A 12288-nucleotide genomic window follows, 5' to 3' on the forward strand; every position below is an offset into this window, starting at 1 on the left:
TCGCCGCTTCACTGAATCGCTGCTTCACTGAATCGCCGCTTCACTCCTCCGATTCGGGTAAGTGCATACCGCCGTGCGGCTCATTCTTCTGACAGTACCCTCTCGGAATTCCTGCAACAGAGGCAGGAACCCAGCCCGCATGACGCCAATTTGTACTCACCGTCGACGGCGTCAGTTTCTTTGATCATGGCCGCTTCGTCGATAAGACGGCTAGCGGTCAGAGGACCACTCGTCGAAGACGAACCTCGAGCGGCTTTCCGTTCGAGATACTCGCATGTTGGTACGCGGTCCGGCCGCGCTTGCCACTCAAGCGCTTTGGTGCGCCTTGCACGCCTCGTGAAAGGGATTGGCAGTCGGTCAACCCTGAAAGCACTATATGGACGTAAAAGCTTGAGGCTTATGCCGATATATTTTAGAATATCAAACTATGTCGGAGAAGTGGGTATAAACACTATACACTTCTCCGGTGTCTAAATTCACAACAAAGACGTTTAGCCACGGACTAAGCCGGGCGCACGAAACAAACAAACAAGTAACTCTGCATGAAGAAAATATTTTCAGGGTTGCAACTAGCGACTCTCCACTGTTGGTCCACCTGGAGTCCAAGGTTATTAAGGGACAAGTATTCTAAACGAATCAGCTATGAGGAACCTCGTCAAACTCATTTGATATTCCCCACCATTCGTAGTCGTCGTTTCCTCGTCCGAATTACCATCATCTGACTGACTGTGCTCAGAGGCACTCTCTACATCAGAATAAGGACCATACTTTTCACAACATTTTATCACATGGCGGCGAAGGTTATTCTTTGCAGATACCGGGCAGCCACAGATTGGACACATGAACGTGCCGTCCTGACCCCCCTGAATCAAATCATATTTCATCTCCCCCACTTTGAACGTGGTACCCGTGGGGTGTTTGTTGTCTCTGTGCTTTTTCAAGGCAGTCTTCTTCTCAAAGACTTCCCCACAAGTTACACATGAGGTGTTCCAAGGGACATTACGTTTTGACCTGAAATTTGTGAAGAATACTACAACAGGCGGGGGGAGGGCTGGCCTTTTATAGACAACTGTGCAGACGCCTCAGGCACGGGTGGACAGTGGTCTGAGTCCCTACCCCTGAAGTAGCGTTGATGTGGGTCTGAGAGTGGTGACTGATGTTCTTGTGTTCGGGGCGCCCCTTTGTTCCCCTGATTTAGTTACACCGCTTACATCCCGTTGCACATCTATCGGAGCATTTCTAACTTGGCCTTAGCGCGAAACGGTTCTTCTCACAACACACCCTTGCCCCCAGATTCAACAAACTACTTCTTTGACTACTCCTTGAACACCTATCTTTAACCATTACAAATACTCCTACAATTGTTGTTCCTATTTTATGCCCATCCTACTTTCCCATATACTCCTTCTATCCGTAATCATCCTTGGCTGATTCTTTGCTTGCCGTGCGCTACAAATAATTCCATTTTCATTCCTGTTCCTATCTGCTCCTGAACTTTTTCAATGTCACGTTAATTTATTGACTTATATATTTTTCATATCCGTTATTTTCTATGACTATAAAAATCTCGATCTTCTTGATGACACTTGTTTGAATTGTCTTGCGTGATTGAATCATACTCGTCGTCGGCAAGCATTTGCAGATGTGCGCAGAGTAAGTGTGTAGGATGCTTGACATATGTACAGGTGTTGTCCGCCAAACTTCTTAGCACTTTTATGTAAGTAAGAACCATTAATATAGCAATAATAATTGTATCATCCGACTCGCCTGATTTTTCTCATTCCAGTCGACTATTTGTTCTAAAAATTTCATCTTGGCCGATTTTTGGTGATGTTTCGGACTCCGGCTTTCTGGCCCCAGATTAAGTCAGTCGTTATTTCGGTGCCTTGAAAACGGTTCGTTGGCCCTAACCACTAGACGCTGGCACCTTCCTGCGCACCTTCCATGCTTTACTGTGGGCGGCTGAAACCCTTACCCGCGGCAGCCTCCCGCACCCTCCCTGCTTAACTATGGTGCAGCAGTCCCATGCAGCGCAGGGCAGGGCAGGGTAAAGCAGGGTAAAGCGGCGCTTAACTATGGGGCGGCACCCTCGCACCCTCCCGCTGCATGGCCCATGCAGCACCTGTTATATATACAGCTGGTCGTCCACATTGTCATCCCATATCACTGGTAAAAGAATCCTGAGGTGGTTCATACGCAGCACTAACAAGACAGCATTGACATCTCGAATTTCAAGCCGATGAATCCCCTTGATGTGATCAATAATCATACTTTTATCAACAATGAAGTGGCAATGGTCGCATATGGCAACCTTCCAAGTGTCCTCGATCGTAAACCCAAGGTCAGCCATTGTACGGAGTTCTGGAAAAATATTCTAAAGAATATTAACACCTTCAATTGCTTGTTTTTGTCAAAATTGTTGATCTCGGTGTTTCATATTGGTCATAGATATTACCATATATGATATCAGCGTCATATGATATAAAGATTTTATATATATATATATATATGAACCCTGAACCCTGATTTTATATATATATATAAAATCTTTCGGAGGCAAATGGCAAACCGTCATCATGACACTCAAACATGCAGAATTTTCTACCCTTTCAAGCTAATGGCGTCATCTTGCCTTTCAAACTCATGACTCCAGCTGCCATTTCTGTGGGAGCTTATCTCCGTCCTGTAATCGTTCGGGCACTGACTGTAGCCGTCTTAGGTGGCCCCGGAACAGAAATGCAAAGCATTCAGCCCCAATTGATATATGTAGCAGTCAGGGTCAGAGTCTGGCACTTCTATACCTCGAGTTTGGAGCTGACAGCTCCCAGAAGCCGGTCAACGTTTGGGATTTTTATTGTGTGTCGCACGAACACCGGTGGCAATCACTCAGCATCTCCGTTGACCAGAACACTTGCTAATACAGTTCTGAGAAACTGTGAGAGATATAAAACAGTTTGACAAGATTAATAGCAGAGTCATGCCGACATACCCCAGAAGTGTTCGTGGAGCTAAATAGGTGCTCAACCCCGGCGAAGTCTCGTGCTCGAGAAGATGATCTCCCTGAGTCGATGCCATTTCGGCTAATCACTGCTGGCTGCGCAACCTTAAGCGTAGTTAACGCTTAAGATGCTCTGAGTATTGTTTACACAGCGTTGCCACGGTGGTTGCCACGGTGGTTGCCACGGTGGTTGCCACGGTGGTTGCCACGGTGGTTGCCACGGTGGTTGAGATATGCAACTGATGCTGGATGAGATGGAGATCAACGTGATGGTTGACAGGAATGACGTGCCGAGCGGTAGTGAAGTTCGTCCAGAGGGACGTACGACAGCTTCTGGAAGAAATATTTTTGGGTTCCTGAACCCCTTCTCGATAGTAGTTCTTGAAGTCTTCGGCATCCGTGACTGCGGTATTTGCATCCATGGTTGCCGCTGTAGATTCGTGGATGATCTTCCGAGCACGCTTCTTTCGACGAATGAGGAGCTTGGCGACGTTGTCAACGTGAAAAGGATCTGGCGCCTTAGTCCCGTGTGTTTCTGGCGCTATTACTGGCAAACCCTTTGACTCGATTCCGTGCTGCAAATCCGGACTTTCCAAAAATGTACGCAAGTCTCATCTGCTCAAGGTCCGGTAAACACAAGAGTCGTGTACTTGGCATGCTTGAGTCCGTCGTAAATTCTGATGGACAAGAAGCTACCATCCTGAAGTTTGTAGACAGCTCAAAGGGCGTCTCGATTAAATTTGCAATTGTTATTCTTGAAGAAACTATAGCATCTTCCGAGGAGGGGACTTGGGAACTGGGAACTGGGAACTCGCGAGCGGGACAGCGGCCTTTGCAGCTTTCTTTTTTGCTTTGAGAAAGATGACGCTCGACTGCCTTGCATTTCTCGATGTCACCTCTGGACTGATCGGTGACCCCTTGCACGATCGATGGCATAGGCAATTCCAAAAGTGGCATTGCAGATAATTATGGAGCGGATATCGTTGCACAGGAAAGCAGACAACGATTGACAAGCCACAAATTAGTTGCCTGAAGCGAGTGCAATGTGAATAAGCCTAAATAAGTAAGAAGAGATAGCAGACTTAGCAATGGCGGACATATTTGATTAACGTTATTGAACTGTCACTGTGTTGTACATATGTTTGAACTAATGCTTGGACCAAAGGGATACCGTGGGTCAACCAACGGATCGGAAGTCGCTGAGCATCATTTCTGAAGAGATATTCGTAGGTTTAGCATGATGAGTAAAACCATTTGCATTGTAACGTCCGTATGAGCTTGAGCCCACAATGAGTAAGTTGCAGCATGCGATGTAAGGTTACTCTCTCGGGAAATATTTCGCAGTCTAGGAAGACATGAATGGCTGCGTGCTGGGATGCCAGGGACCACGCCGGGTTGCAAGACGCGGAGCCACTCGGAAGAGGTGGGCAACCGCGGCAACCGATAAGTACCAGCCCTGAGGTACCTGCGTTGTACTTCGTTTCTCCACCGGCGCCCCACATGGATTCTTGGCGAGAACGCTGACCCGAGAAAGCTGGCACGGTACAAAAGGTCAGGGTGCCAGAGTGACGAGAGTTTGGCATGCAGCACCGCGGATGCCAATTAAGCTTTACGTTAATTGGCCCCTGACTTTTGGCAGCTGTCTCGGAGCGCGAATTTCGCTGATCAGAACCAATCTCATATTGCTTGCAACAGCTCACATGCACGTATTTATTCTTAGAAGCTGAACCCTGTATCCTTGTGATGCCGTCGATCAAAGTAAAAGTCCTAGTGGTCAATTCTCCGACTTTGCGTAGTCAGCGGGCCCAAAATCGCGCCATTTGCTGGTACTATTCAGTATTCAACAGCAGAAAATTTTAGGTTCATATAACCTTGAGTGCTCGTGAAGCCACCGATATGGCATAAGCATGGCGTCGACTTCGTTTGTTGAGTTTTATGCCCACCCGTCAGAGTATTCCGGTTACCGAATCTAGAAGCACAGCTCTTGCACTTCAGTCCGCTTCTGCACATCCGACCTAAGAGATATCAATCATCAAGGAAAGGGCCGGCCTTCCTCGGGTCGCGGTATCTTCATTTTCACCGTCGTAAGCCTCTTTCGCTCTGTTAAAAATAGCCAACGCGTCATTCCAGACCCTTCTGGCCAAAGACCTCCTTCACCCTGAACCCTGATCGATGCCGGCAGAGGAGGCTCCATCGTCTTTGTGGGATCCATTTCCGGGTCTATCGTCCACTGGCCTACCCGCAATATGCTTACAACTCATCTAAGGCTGCAGTTATTCATCTTGTGAAGTCTCTGTCTGCCGAATGGGCCAAGCACCGTATTTGATGCAACTCGATATCCCCGGGCTATATTGATACTCTTCTCAACACCACATTCGAAGGCGAATATTTTCATAAATGGAAATCACCCCGATGGGCCGGTTAGGTCATCCAGGATAAGAAAGCTTGGGTAGTCCAGAAGTTCGAATTGATGCATTACATCAATTCGTATAATATTCCGCGATGTGGGCGAATTTGAACGAATTGTTTTCAGGAGTGCAGTGGCGCTGTTAAACGTTTTCGAGGCAAATTAAGTATAGACATTAAAGAAGGACTTTTCAGATAGCCTTGGAATCCGATTGTTTCATATCATATATAAAATTGGCCGAGAATGGCTTCCATGTCCAGGGAAACTATTAATCTGTGCAACCTGAACCCTTGATTTGGTGGGCATTTAATGCTCGTGTAAGTAAAGTTCTAAAATCTTTATCAGTCCATAGCACGGAGCATAGAAGTGGCGAATGGATTTTGGCGCCCCGATATACAAGCGATCATTGTTCAGGACGTCTGAAACCAATGTACAAGACGAGACCAACACTGAGTGAGACCGAGTGGCGATATCTTGTAGCTTCAGCCACAGCTTGCAGTAGAACCACTAACTAGCAAGCTATAACGTGAAACGCGCTACCCCTGTCGGCAACTGGAGATGACTCAATATCTGACGGGGGCTTGATTGTCAGAACGCCTATCTCAATATCTCTCGCCAGCAAGACGAGCTTATTCGATTCCGGTCGTCCATAGAATGACTTCCAAAGCGACTCGCCATACTCAAATATCTCATCTAATTCCCCTAGAGTGCGCCTCTTTGTTTCCGGAGCTCCAACAAGCACATGAATGAACGCCCCAATGTTGAAAGATGCAAAAGCAAAGAAGAGGCGCCACCGAATGGAACGAAGTAAACTTGGTACACTCAGGCCCAATGCAAAATTAGTAGCCCAATTCCCCGCGGTAGCAAGAGAGACGGACTTCGCGCGGATGCGGAGTGGGACGATCTCGGGGGGATATATCCAACTTACAGGGCCCCAGGACATGGCGAAAGTGGCAACGGCAAGATATGTGCATGCTAAAATAGAGCGGCTTGCAATAGGATGGCCGACAACGATCCAAGTATACGGCTGGTCCGCGAGTGGGTTTTGCTCGCCATATCGCATGAGTAGTCCGCCAATAAAGAAGAGCCAAAAGGACATGACGACGGCGCCAACAAGTAGGGTCGGACGCCGGCCCCATCTGTCGTCCATAATATTGAAGGGATGGTCATGACAACATTTATGACGTACAGGATTGCCGACGCCCTTCTTGAGTAGGGGATGTTGACGGAGGAAAGAATGTATATGATGTAGTGCATCAGTATATTCATGCCACTCAGTTGACCCCACACTTCGATGGCTATCGAGAGGAAGACGCGCTTGCGCATCTTACGCGAGAACAATTCGCGAAACGAGTTGGAGGTTTCCTCGCGCTCATACCGAATCTGGTCTTCGATCTCTTTATACTCGGCGAGTACAAGCCGGTCACTAACATAATGTCTGGCGAGCGCAGAAAGGCGAGCACATTCAAGACGTCATCCCATTTGTCCTTGCTTGCGAGCCACCGAGGCGAATGGGGAAACCAAAAGAGGGAGACGAATAAGACAACAGCCGGAACGGCCTGTATAGCCCATGGACCGCGGAACACCGCCTCGGAATCAAGAAAGGAAAAGCCGTATTCGATGAGATACAGAATCATGATACCACAGGTGATTGCGAATTGTTGGAATGCAACGATTCGTCCACGGAATCTGCGTGGAGCAATTTCGGACTGGTAGATTGGCACAAGAGTGGACGAGATGCCAACACCGAGACCCGATATTATGCGCTCAACGATCAACATTGCAACCCCGTTTGATGTCGACTGTACGGTAACACCAACGCACCACAGAGCTGCACCAAACTGAATAGCTACTTTGCGAGAAAAACTGAGCAGGTTAGATTTAGTCCTTGACCATCACGCGTACAGGAAAGACTTGCCGATCACCAAGAAAACTTGAAGACAGCGCTCCAAAGACGGAGCCGCCGGCCATAGAGCTTGTGATACTACCCTGGCGCATACCAAGTGGATTTCCGAAATATCTCTTATACTGCTCCGTAGCGATAATGCCGATATGTCAAATCCAAGGAGCAATCCTCCAAGTGCCGCGAATGCTGATATCGTATATGCATTTAAAAACCGTACCATAGTGAACGCGATACAAGATGTACTGTATGTGAGCCGTGGTAGGTTGTGAGACAATAAGACGGACTAATATTATGACTCCAAGAAGGTCACAAATCTTTTCTTTCACATTGGTGGATACTTGCATTATTTGCCTGGGTGCACCGAGAATATTGTGCAATTGGCTTTGGGCACAGCTTCCCGCCTCTAATGATGGCGTACAATGTATACGGGGAAGTAGAGTTTGGTATCCGCCCCCAGGCAGGCACGCCTGTTTTTCGTTTGCCACCCGCGCACAGCGCTAGACGTCGACGGAAGCTGACAATAGTTTGGAACGTTTCTGACTGCTTGTAATTATTCAGGGCTGTAGACGGATAGGCGGATACAGTTGGTGGGTTCAGGGTAAACCCTGAACCCAGCTCGGAGGCGATTATTGACCGCCAATTGCGGCAATCCTGAACCGGGGCCGCCATCAGCCTATTTAGAAGTAGTGGCGATGTCTTCGACCAACGTGAGGCGGATGCGGAGCCAAACTGGGGACACGACACGACACAGCTGCACTAAGTCCGTTGTACGCATCGTGGCCCCGACTCTCCACTCTCCGCTCTCCGCAGGACAATTATAACTACAGCAACATCCAGCAAGAATCAATTGCCTAACTATTGTCTCACCGGTAACATAAATATTGCCATTAACGCCTCGTCAGCACCCAGTATCTCAAAAACTACACCGCACACAAATGGTTCCACTATCACTTTCGGAAGAGAATATTGTTTCTACCACCAGCTCACTAGTAGCGCCCGCTACTACAGTGAAGTCTGTCTTCTCTCAGTTCTCACTGGCCTCCCAGGTTGCTGTTGTAACTGGTGGCGCTCAGGGCCTGGGATATGCAATGGCCGCGTCTCTATGTTCTGCTGGACTAGCAGGCATAGCCATCCTCGACGTCAACCCGGTGGTTGGAGAAGCCGCCGCTGTCTCTCTTCAGAAAGCATATGGCACTTCCGCTCGCTTTTACAGAGCCGATGTCACAGACGAATTCGTCATGAAGACCGTCTTCGCCGAGATCAATACAGACTTTGGCGCTATTGATGTGGTCGTCTGCTCTGCCGGTATCGTTGAGTAAGTCACTCGGAGCAAATTCTTTTTCAGTACCTTTAACTAACAGATGCAGAAATTGCCCTGCTGAGGAATATCCTTTCTTTCAGTTTCAACGTCTTATAAACATTAACCTGTCCGGTTCCTTCCTGTCAGCCCAGGCCGCATTCCCATACCTTAAGGCCCGTGATGGCGGATCCATCATTTTCATTGGTTCTATGTCTGGTCACATCGTTAACTTCCCACAATGTCAGATCGCATACAACGCTTCTAAAGCCGGCGTCATTCATATGATGAAGTCTTTCGCGGCCGAGTGGGCTAAATACAAGATCAGATGCAACTCCATCAGCCCCGGCTACATGCAAACAGAGCTCGTGAGTTCGTTCGAGCCCATCATGGTACAGCATTGGATTAATAACACGCCAATGGGACGTATGGGCTTGCCGTATGAGTTGCAAGGTGTTGCGTTGTGGTTAGCGAGTGAGGCTAGCTCGTTCACTACTGGCGCTGATATCACTGTCGATGGTGGATATACTACTTTGTAAACGCATAGCCAATAGATATTGCAATGGAGTTGGTGTTTGGGCTTATGACTTATTGCGTTATAGATGTATTATTCTTTGATTGGTCATTGTTTAATTATTCATTCAGAATTATAGAAAATACTCCTGCTGGACATGCATCCAGACGTGGGTTGGGTGCGACAGAACGGTTAGCAAGCGGCTAGCGTCCACTACAATCCACGCTCGTATGACGCTTATCCATGAATGGTTTATTATCCAAAACATGGGCAGAACTCGCTTCTCCTAGGTGTAGCAGGCGATTTATCTCCGACTCTGGCTCAAATACTTTATGTAGCCACTCATAACATGGTTATTAGATGTCCAGCCCTAGTACTCATTGAGAACCGCCAATCGGGAGGTGCATTCTGCGGAATCCATGCTGAATTGGTATTCTGGGCCTTGAAAATAACCATTGGTGGTAGAGGCGCGGCCCAGTCGTCAACACATTCCAACACAGTTACCCACTCTTGCTTTTCCCTGTACTAACCTTCCAATTTGATTTCGGAGTAGAATCGACAATTATTCGCGTAGGTTGAGTGTCGCCAACCACAAATCCTGTTGTATATATCGCAGAGTTCGTACTTCTGTTCTTGGAGTCGCAGTTGAAAAGCGTCAAACTAGGCTGTAATTTAGGTTGCTTCTTTATGTCGTGCAGATTCCAGTTGGCGTGAGTAAGTTCCTTTCAAGTTTGGATATCGCTTTAAGAATTAGTAGAGCCATTCGTGGCCAATAGGAGTAGAATCGGTATGTTCGTTATTTCGACGCGACGCGACTTGAACGCGTTGGGTACGAATTCTTCCGCCATTTCTTTAAACAACGCCGGTGTTGCAGGGTAACTTGTCGCTGTAAGTTGTGTAATCCAACGTACTAGTGTCTTTTGCTTCCCGTTCGAGAGGATCTGATAGGTTTCGTGAGACTCAGTACGCGATATAACTCCAGCCATTGGAGCCGCGAGGGTTGACTTAGGAACTTCAAAGCGGTGGGCAGGGTTCAGGGTTGAACCCTAATGGAAGGAAATTCTTTCTTTTCTAAGGCCAAAATGGCCTCTTGGATCTTTGCTTCGGATTGATCGCATTTAGAAGGTTGATCATAGCCCATGTTATGGGTTATTGTGTTCGCAAAGTGGTAGTGGGAATCTGGTAACCAGGACCCCATAAAAATTTTGTGGCTCAAGCTTGCATACAGCACATGGGTTTGGCCGGCAAAATGCATCAGCCGCTTTGCCGGAAATTTTTTATCGATAAGTACGGCGATCTAAGAGATCATATTGTTAAGGCTTGCAGAAGCATAGTTCTCTTGTCCCCATGTGTTCTAGGCATCGCCCTCAGTCAAGCCAAGTCTGCAAGGGCGTAAGAAAATGCTAACAATCCTCTATAAGACACTGTCGAAGACAGCCGATTAAATTATGAGCTAGAAAGTATCATGAATTATCCACTACGTAACGATTCAAAGATGCAAGGGGACAGCTACAGAAATGTCGCAACGACCTGCTGCACGGTCTTCTGAGCTCCGCCAAGTCAATTGCTGCAAGGCCTGCAATCCGTCTCGGTTTATAAAATAATGCAAAATATATCCTCGGCGTCTGAATTGCTAGTGTAGGGAGACCCTGGCGACCGTTCGCCATTACCCTTTTTGAGCGGGATTTGCGACATCACTGCGCATCCACTTCCGTAGCTGTATCATAAACCAATCGTGCGGCTGGCTTTTATTCGTAAAGATTTTCAGCCCTGCATGTCTTGCTAGCCACCGGCCTCTCTCCTAGCCGCATCTTGAATACTAGTAAACATGCTTGATTTGGACCTCGTTTCGAGGTAATTTAATATGCTCACTTGAGAGTTTCTTAGAGTATTCCTCCTCTAAAAGATCAATAGCTTGTTGCAGTACGTTACGGCGAGGGAGAGGTAGCTGTGTTGTAACCTTCTCAATTAACTGATATTGTAAAATCTCCTTCTCCTACCCTCCTCTAACTTATCGCTATTAATTCGCCGGCGCGCTAGAAAAGGGCCTGAGGCCGAATAAGGAGACGGAGTAGAGCTACCAAAGAAGGAGGGAGCTCGAAGAAGAGGTCGAGAAGGGGGAATCTGAAGGTCGATTTATTACCGTAGTGGCTTAGTCACCAGTAGCCACTGCAGGGCGTATAGCTCATCTAGAAGTTCGGTAAATAAGGCATTATAACGGTGCCATTTGCATGATTTTCGGTGCTCATTTGTTAGCAAATATAGCCGAAGAGCCACGAGAAAACATACCCTAAGCACCTCATCCCTTGCCTCTGTAGATGCCGTAACCCGAGTTTCTGGGTGAATCCCAAAGCCAGACTGACCAATCAACCACTTCCAATCTTTGTAATAAGTCTTGTAATTTGAATACTTGCTCCAACGCGTCTACCAGGCCGCTTGTTTGAACCCTTAATCGGCTCTTTTCTCACTTCTGACATTATCCAAGAGAGTTGTAAACAGCCCTTCCTCCTAAACATGAATGGCCGCATGTGGGGATGCGTCGGAAGACGCCGAGTTGCAAGATCCATTCGTAGGTGGTGGCACCACTCGGAACAGGTTGAGCAACCGACCTGGACCAGCGCTGATGTAGCTGCATTGTACTCCGCATCCATGGAGTTCCAGAACTTCTAAGTTCTCCGTGTGTCGCCGCATAACCATTTGCGGCGAGAACGCGACCGAGTGAGCGGGGCACAGATTAAAAATAGAAAGATAGGGATTTTTCATCTTCGAGAGCACTTCTAACTGCGATAGACCTGCGACATAGTTATACAACAGACTGTCGTCGCTGCGGTAGGAATGATAAACATTGCCATTTCGTTCAGCTACATGCCTTGTGCTTGTTGTGTCACGTGACAAGGCTGTCCTAATGGAGTATCAGGTGCTATCTGCTGAAGGAAGTTGAGAGTGCTGATCTGATGCAGCTCTTGTTGATTGGGCGTAATGGAGTATCAGGTGCTATCTGCTGAAGGAAGTTGAGAGTGCTGATCTGATGCAGCTCTTGTTGATTGGGCATCAAGATCTAGATATGGACTTAACGTACTTCCCTAGCGAACCGCCCACACCACCGAACCGCCCATTTGCCCATCACAAAAATACTACATGAAGCTATTCGCGCCAACATCAACCA

The 12288-nt window shown here is 47.6% G+C and overlaps 3 protein-coding genes across 3 annotated transcripts; 1 reads left to right on the forward strand and 2 right to left on the reverse strand.

The window, feature by feature from the left end:
* Positions 1-463: 463 nt before the first annotated feature.
* On the reverse strand, positions 464-1011 carry V1508DRAFT_428871 (uncharacterized protein). Its single transcript, XM_066941843.1, has 2 exons — positions 680-1011; positions 464-627 (listed from the first exon to the last, which is right to left on the reverse strand). The coding sequence occupies exons 1-2, from the start codon at positions 882-884 to the stop codon at positions 503-505; spliced, it is 330 nt and encodes a 109-aa protein (XP_066792081.1). The 5' UTR covers positions 885-1011; the 3' UTR covers positions 464-502.
* A 4905-nt stretch (positions 1012-5916) lies between these two features.
* Positions 5917-7862, reverse strand: V1508DRAFT_442932 (general substrate transporter; the record flags this gene model as incomplete). Its single annotated transcript, XM_066942369.1, has 5 exons — positions 7785-7862; positions 7311-7750; positions 6869-7271; positions 6595-6809; positions 5917-6544 (listed from the first exon to the last, which is right to left on the reverse strand). Exons 2-5 carry the CDS (start codon positions 7529-7531, stop codon positions 5917-5919), a joined length of 1467 nt encoding a protein of 488 aa, XP_066792082.1. The 5' UTR covers positions 7532-7750; positions 7785-7862.
* Positions 7863-8116: 254 nt separating this feature from the next.
* Positions 8117-9147, forward strand: V1508DRAFT_442933 (uncharacterized protein; the record flags this gene model as incomplete). The annotated part of the gene is made up of 2 exons (XM_066942370.1): positions 8117-8626; positions 8679-9147. Exons 1-2 carry the CDS (start codon positions 8247-8249, stop codon positions 9145-9147), a joined length of 849 nt encoding a protein of 282 aa, XP_066792083.1. The 5' UTR covers positions 8117-8246.
* Positions 9148-12288: the final 3141 nt, after the last annotated feature.

Source organism: Lipomyces doorenjongii, assembly GCF_038497915.1.
Source record: "Lipomyces doorenjongii strain NRRL Y-27504 unplaced genomic scaffold V1508scaffold_184, whole genome shotgun sequence".
Classification (NCBI taxonomy): Eukaryota; Fungi; Ascomycota; class Lipomycetes; order Lipomycetales; family Lipomycetaceae; genus Lipomyces; species Lipomyces doorenjongii.